General features: G+C 32.3%; 1 protein-coding gene across 1 annotated transcript; it reads right to left on the minus strand.

Annotated features, from left to right (window-relative positions):
* Nucleotides 1-2133: 2133 nt before the first annotated feature.
* LOC132760069 (uncharacterized) lies at nt 2134-7483 on the minus strand (the record flags this gene model as incomplete). Its single annotated transcript, XM_060751959.1, is given in 4 exon segments — nt 2134-3912; nt 4756-5544; nt 6546-6739; nt 7412-7483. Coding segments are annotated over 4 exon segments (1916 nt in total), but the record flags the coding sequence as incomplete, so codon positions are not given.
* Between the last annotated feature and the right edge of the window lie 68 nt (nt 7484-7551).

Raw genomic sequence — 7551 nt, forward strand, 5'->3', positions numbered from 1 at the left:
TTTCATTAATTTTCACGAGTATCATTACATACATGTATATTTTAATAATTACATATAATGTGGACAAGCATTTGCAGTACATATTTTACATATTCATTTATGTTTGAAAATTGTTTAGTACCATAAATATTATTACATTTAATTTATGGACAATTTCAATTGGTAACAGCCTGAAATATAACTTACATGATCTTTAATTACCAAAATATGGTAAAGACTGTGATAAAGAAATAACTATGATCTTTGTTTTCTAATTTTTTTATTTAGGTAAAAATACGTACACATGATAACTTTCATACTTAAAATTGTCAAAGTTGTTAATAATTGTGACGCCGTAGTATGGCAGTACATTGACTTTTAACCAGCTCATGACAAAACTGATTTACATGTTGTTCTTTAATAAACTATTCAAATCAACCGATAGATATTGACTTCTTTATGTTCATAAACGTACCATTATGCTGTTTTAAAACCTAAATCACAAGTTTAACAAACATGCACACCATTGGGTTTTAAATTATTAACAATATATTAAAGTCAGCAATTACTGAATAAATGCTGGCCTCTAATATGTGCACGAGTCCAACAGATTCTTAATCCGGTATGGTACTAAACAATGTTTAATGACTTCTTTGTAAAACACCACACTTTTTTAACATCTATGTTTATTCTTGAGATCCAAACTGCCCATTTAAAGTCTTATAGTCATAGCTTGTTGTTGGCAATAATTTTGAATTATCCCTTCGGATGCAACACAAGCCAAGTGCACCTTTTTGTATAGTGACCCTGTCAGTTGAAACTTTGTCATGGCACCTTGTTCCTGACCAACGACGTCATTCTTCAGAATCAAAGAAGTGATCTCTGTAAAAAGAATGAAAAGTTAATGTTGCCAAACACAGTAGTTATTGACAAAATGGTGTTTAAAATGGTGAGAATAATCCATAATAGCTAAGACAGCAATGTGCTTTCAAAATGTATAAATTTGGTCCGAGTGGGAGCATCTCTGAAATCGAGTCCGAGTGGGAGCATTTTCCATTTTCTTAAAAAAAAACTTTAAAAGACTGACTTTTGAATAGAAATATTTGAAACTAATAAAGAATAATGGGTATACATGACTCGGTTTATGTTCCGATACGTTAAAAATAATTTTAAAGAAGGTTTTAAACCTTATTTCATATATGTTTCGGGAGAAGTCCGAGTGGGAGCATTCAGAGAAAAACACTTATCCCGTTTTCAGGCCTAAACCAGGCAATAAATCTATAAACTTTTTTTACAATTATCTCAAGTACTATAGCCATTCTTTGGTGCGCTACATGATTTTTTAATACTCTTACGTTTTCTTACAATAAAATTGTATTTTACCTTCGAATCGACGAAAAAATGGTCCAAGTGGGAGCATTCAGCAGGTGCGCGATGACGTAGTATCCTACCATTGATATAAATATATATTTATGTTGTCTAAAAATCATGAAACCTTCTCACAACTAAAATAAGTAAATAGAAATTCTCCATAAAGAAAAATCATTCCTTAATGTCAACAAATTAACAGTAGAACTTCCCTAGTTCTGATTCAACATTATAGACTTAATATGAAAACAATGTCACTTATCAAAAATATTTAAACTTCCATCATTTTAATGAGGACAGTGATTGCTTATAATGCTGGAAAAAGCTTGTGAGAAAAAGAAAATTTCACTTTCCCCCTTATTATAACTATGGAAACAAAAGCCTACATGCAAATAGACAAAAAAACCACAACCAAACTGATATTTCTATGATATACATGTAGCATCACAACACCTTAGCAACTAATTTTTGGTAAAACAAATCTTGAATTTTCTTGACTCAAATTGTTTAAAACAATAATTTTATAATTTTATCTATATGTATATACATAAGATTGTATTTTCACCATCTGTTATATATGTTTAATCAGAATGTACGCCTTAACAATGATTCATAAAAACACTGTGTGTGGTAAATCAACTATAAGATCATAATTGTATTGTATTGATTAAGAAATATACAAGCACAGTATCAGGTCATTAAACCTGAGCATAAAATTTATAACTTTATTAATCAAAAAGAAGCAATATTTTTTTAAACAATTTGAAAAAAAGTGTTTGTGGGGGGGGGGGGATCTGTATTTAAATGTTTAAATTTGTTGAGTTATTCTCAAACTTATTTCAAAATACCCTTTGGGCAAATAGAAATGGGGGAAAAAAAATGAAAAAAGAAGTAGGAAAGAAATATTACATTTTCATGTTCTTATAATATGAATTTTTTACTTTTCATCTGGTGTACAAATAAATGTTTCTTTTTATTTTGTGTAATATGTTACAGCTCATGTAAGTTTAATAGTCATAACCATTATAAAGGAGTAAGTGACAATAATTATACATTATATACCATAAATATCAAACCAGGCTATCAGGCCTTAGTGACTGTTTATATCTAATATATTACATAAATCAGTTGCCGTGAATAATGATTCAGTAATTCTGCAAAATTATTTAAATACCTAAAATTTTACAATGAACTGTTCTGAGTTTAAAACAGGCCAAGTCCATTAAACTAAATCCAAAAGAAAAAGGTTGCAAAATATTTCTAGTAACAAAAGCACATATTGTAGAAAAAATGAGCAAGTAAAATCTATTTCCATATACATATGAACAGTGCATATGTTCAGCACATTGAAAAATTATGAATCACAAATTGTCTATGTCAAACAGTACCTCTATTTCTTAAAGGTATATCACAACTGTGTGACCTCTATTTCTTTCCTACATTTACATTTTGATCTGTTGTGTTGACAAGTACACTGTAACCTCTAAATCTTTGTTGATAACACATTTCTACCTCTATTTCTATGATATTACCTGTATGATAACTATTTATTTACTGATTACACATTTTGACCTCTATATATTTGATGCTTACAAATTTGAACCTCTATATCTTTGATGCTAACAAATTTGAACCTCTATATCTTTGATGCTTACAAATTTGAACCTCTATATCTTTGATGCTTACAAATTTGAACCTCTTTATCTATGATGCTGATGAAGTGTGACACCTTAAGCACTCCGCAAGGCTACCAGAACTTGCTTTCAGCAGAAATTTCATCTTATAGAAGTCTTTAATGTTACACCTGGCCCCATGCTGAATTCGTCCAGCAAAGTCATGAATCAACATCGCTCTTTCTTTCTCAAGCCACATGGACAATTTGGGTTCAAGATTACTTTGACGATCATCTTGAAATTCCGAATCCCCTTCCCCTGGTCCCCATAGAAGAAACTCAGTATAGCTTCTAACAATTGGTAGACACTCAGTAACACCAGATTCCACTAACTCAATCACCCTTTGTACTCCAGAGTAAATGAAAAATGCTGAGTCATCAAGAACTGCATTAGCTTCACATTTAGCGCACATGTCAAGTAAAAACTTTTCTAAGAATAAACAAACCCGATCAATACGTTGGTCTTCCGGTGCCCTAACCTGCGGCAGAAAGGAAACCGTTTCACCGAGACAGTATGGGTTGGAGATTAAATACAAATCATGGAAGTCTGCCTCTGACAGTGGATGTCCTTGTTCCAAACAATGAGATATTGCACTTAAAAGTTGTAATACGAAAAATAAAACTTTTCGCAGAAAGTCTCTTTGGTTTTCACACACTGTTTCTAAAGCATTCATATGGCTACTTAAGCTCTCCGTTATGTCAAACAGACCGACCACAATAAAGCATTTGGCCATATTTGCATTAGCTTGGCTAACTGTGGTTTCAAGTATCTGACTAGTTTTAATAAATGCGTCCGTAAGGTAAGTGAATGGAACTGAGTCTGTGAATATGCACGTCGGTTTCAATAAACTCGGATGATTGGCAGCTGTGATTTCTGGTCTGGAATGCAATAACTGAAATAAAAAAAAAAATATTTTTTTTTAGTCAATGCTGTTTTTCATTGTTTCCACCTTAGTCATATCAGTCTTTTGTCAGTGGATTGACAATGTCCCTACCAAGTTTAACTAATCTAGTCTTTTTTTCTTGAGTAATTGATTGGATTAGGTCATTTACATTCAGGTTCACTGTGACCTTCACCTAATGACCTCAAAATCAATAGTGGTCACCTACTGGCCATCAAGCAATATCTCTACCAAGTTTCACAAATGTCCTCTACAAGGTTATTATTTATCAGACAAGGTCATTTACTCAGTGTCACTGTGACCTAGAAATTTGACCCTATTTGACCTACTTTACTTCAAAATCAACAGGGGACATTTACTGTCCATAGGCAATGTTACTTTCATGTTACTTAAGTCATTTAACTGACTGGACAAGTATGACAAGATATAATTATGGATGCACTTTATATTGTATGCTCCCCACTTTAAGGTGGGAACATATAAAAAAAGCCTGTGATATTCTTGCTCCCAACATTTAACCACTTTTAAAAGGAGGTTAACCTTTTAACACCTAGCACGGACTCAGTTCAGTTTTTAATTTCCCACACTAAAAGCAGTGAATTTCAAACCACCAGAAAATCTTTAATATATATGACTAAGCAAAACCACTTTTGTACAAAAAAATCTTTGTTTTTTAATTGCTCAGTACATTAATTAAGGATTACTGTGTTAATAATTAATAATATTAGAGATCACAGTTCATAATGAGTGCAACATATAATTATGAAACTGAGAAAATGCCACTATTTAATTTCTAACTATTTCTAATGATATGTAGAATAAATGAGTATTTACCATAACTTGACATGGTGACATTGTGGTCCTCATTTTAGCATTGTAAACAACACATTTCTCTGATGTATGCAGTGGTTTGCCATAAATGTCGAAATTTTGCCACTTCAATGGTCCAACTGACCCCAACTGCAAACTTTCCTTTGTGAAACATTTTTCATGTTGAGTATAGATATCACGGAGAGTGTTCAAATTCATAGCTGTCAATTTACTCAACATTTCACGTAATTGTTCTTCATTAAGGAAGACGGCTACACTTGGTCTGTTCATCGCAACGTATTGTTCAAATCCTGACCCCACATGACGAGGTCGTTTCCTAGGAAACGGCCGAGGGCGAGAAAGACTGTTGTTAGCAGAAGACATTTCTGAATCAGATGAAAATGACTCTTTATTTCTTAAATTTGAAGCTAAAATCACATTTTGTTCGTTATTTTGTGGAGGGTCGTGAACCCCATAAAAATCCTCTTCAATTGTTTCAAAATGCTCATCATCATCATCGCCGTCTGCATCAAAATTGGTTCCTAGTTTACCGTAACCATTTGTTATTTCCTCGTAAATCGGCTGGGAAGCCAACAGCTCCCTTCTCTCGGGACTTATGTCCAAATCTTCCAGACCATGTTGATTGATATCAACTGTTTGAAAGTTATCTGCGGATTTACTCATGTCAGCCATGTTGTTTCCCATAGCTCCCATGCTGGTTGTCATGGAGCCCATACTTACAGTTGATTCGCCCATACTTGCAAACATTGGATCAGAACCAGCACTGTTTGACTTAATTGGTTCCAAATAACCCTGAAAAATACATAAAAGTTTACAATAAAAGATCACATTGAATGAAAAATATATGTTTTTGTTTTTTTTTTCTTTAGTTTTATTTCTTATTTCTTTTTCCATGACTTCTTTTGGAACTAAATGAAATGTCTGTAATCCTTATTATTTTTTTTTAAGTTTGCCTACAAATAACTGTGCAAGTGTCTTAAATTAATCTTTACAATATTTGTGAATCTATCAATACATCAAATTTATTAACATATGAAATATCTGAAATTTAAGTTCTAAATAATTTTAAATACAATATTGCACTTGAAAAAAATAATTCAAACTCTTGGTTGCAATGAGATTTAAACCAGCTCAGAAATAATGCTATGGATCTGATGGTGACTGATAGGTCATCTTCTTGTGACCTTTCTATCAGCCAATCAGTGGCCAATTTCATGAATTTGAAAACAGATCTGAGTTTCTATTATTAACTACTGGGAAACTAGAAACGTACATGTATGTGATATCCATGATTACTAAATACAATGGGTGAACAACAATGGTAACGCCCAAGCCTTTAGATAATTAACCATGAATAGCTACTATGCTAAGATACCAAAATTGTATCTAATATTCTGCAGGAAAAAAAACAACAGAAATATTTTTTCGGTGAAGTTCCATCCTCCAATAAATCTAAACCTGGAATTGTGACACTACTGCTAACATTAAAACCAGAAAAAGTTGACATGTTTTGTAATGCTGACTTGTTGCCAGGGTTTTCGGTGTTTACTTTATTTTCTGTGTTCTCTGATTGGCCGGTCTTTTTTCTTAGGCAAATTTTATGACTTTTCTAATTTCATGGATAATGACGTTTTGTTAAATGCTTCTGTGCCCAACCCTAGCCCTATTGAGCTAAGCAAGCAGACGTATATCTTCAAACAGATTTGAATGAAATGAATCCCTCTTTTGTCAAATAATATTTTTTTAGACAAATACTGTAAAAATAGAACGGCCATTTAAAATGTAATTCATACCTCACTTCCTGTCATTGACGGGGGTCTCAGACCAACAACATTATTCTCCACTACAGGATCATATAAATTCTTCTTATCACTAACAGGGGGTGTTGGAGCCTCGGATTTTATAAACTCGTACATGTTTTCAACAGATCCTCGTGGTGAAATATCTGATTTCTCGCCAGATGTTGACCCAGAGGATGTTGAGCCCCCTGAAAGTTGGTTATCAGCATAATTATATAAATGAATCAAATTTAAAATGTTATAATCAGATAATTATCATTAATATAAATGAGATGTCCAGCTGATCTGTGAACTCTGTCTACTATTACATATAAGTAAGATTACCTTTAGTGATCTATAGCATAATGTAAATGAGATCCCTTCAAGAAAATCAATTTTCAATACATCATTTACAATGACCATAGCAATTTAGTTTGTGAAGGTATATTTCTATATTTATTTTGAGTGCTAATTTCTAAATTTATTTTGATTTGAGTGTGTTTCAACTTAAAAGACTTTAGCAACTTTAATTACTCGTAGGTTTTGTGTCATATTGTGCCATGTTTTTTTTTTCTCGTCAAGAATCACTGATTTAACCACTCCAAGGAAGCATCTTTTGAAATAGTAAAATCAGAACCATGCCCTTATGTATGCTAACTGCATGCCAAAAAAAAAAAGAAAATACTATAGTTTATTTACAGAATTGGACGAGATTAAAACTAATTAATTTCTTGTTAATGAGACCAATATCTTGTGACTAAATCATTAAAAGCAAATTTTGAACCTGATATCAATTTTGTTAACAACCCCCTTTTACAAGAAAAAACAACCTCTAAGGATACCTGTATATAAAAAAAATCTTATTTTCATGATTAACTTACCTGATAAGAAAGGATTGTCGTCACCAAGGGAGATCGTGTTACGTCTGTTGACAACCTTGTTGGATGACATCTCTGTAATCAACTGTAGCAAACAGATCATGCAGGGTTAATCAATTAAAAACTGTGTCATTTTTATAATT

The sequence above is a fragment of the Ruditapes philippinarum genome, unplaced genomic scaffold (assembly GCF_026571515.1).
Source record: "Ruditapes philippinarum isolate M1 unplaced genomic scaffold, ASM2657151v2 ctg3613_1_1_1_1, whole genome shotgun sequence".
In the NCBI taxonomy this organism is placed as follows: Eukaryota; Metazoa; Mollusca; class Bivalvia; order Venerida; family Veneridae; genus Ruditapes; species Ruditapes philippinarum.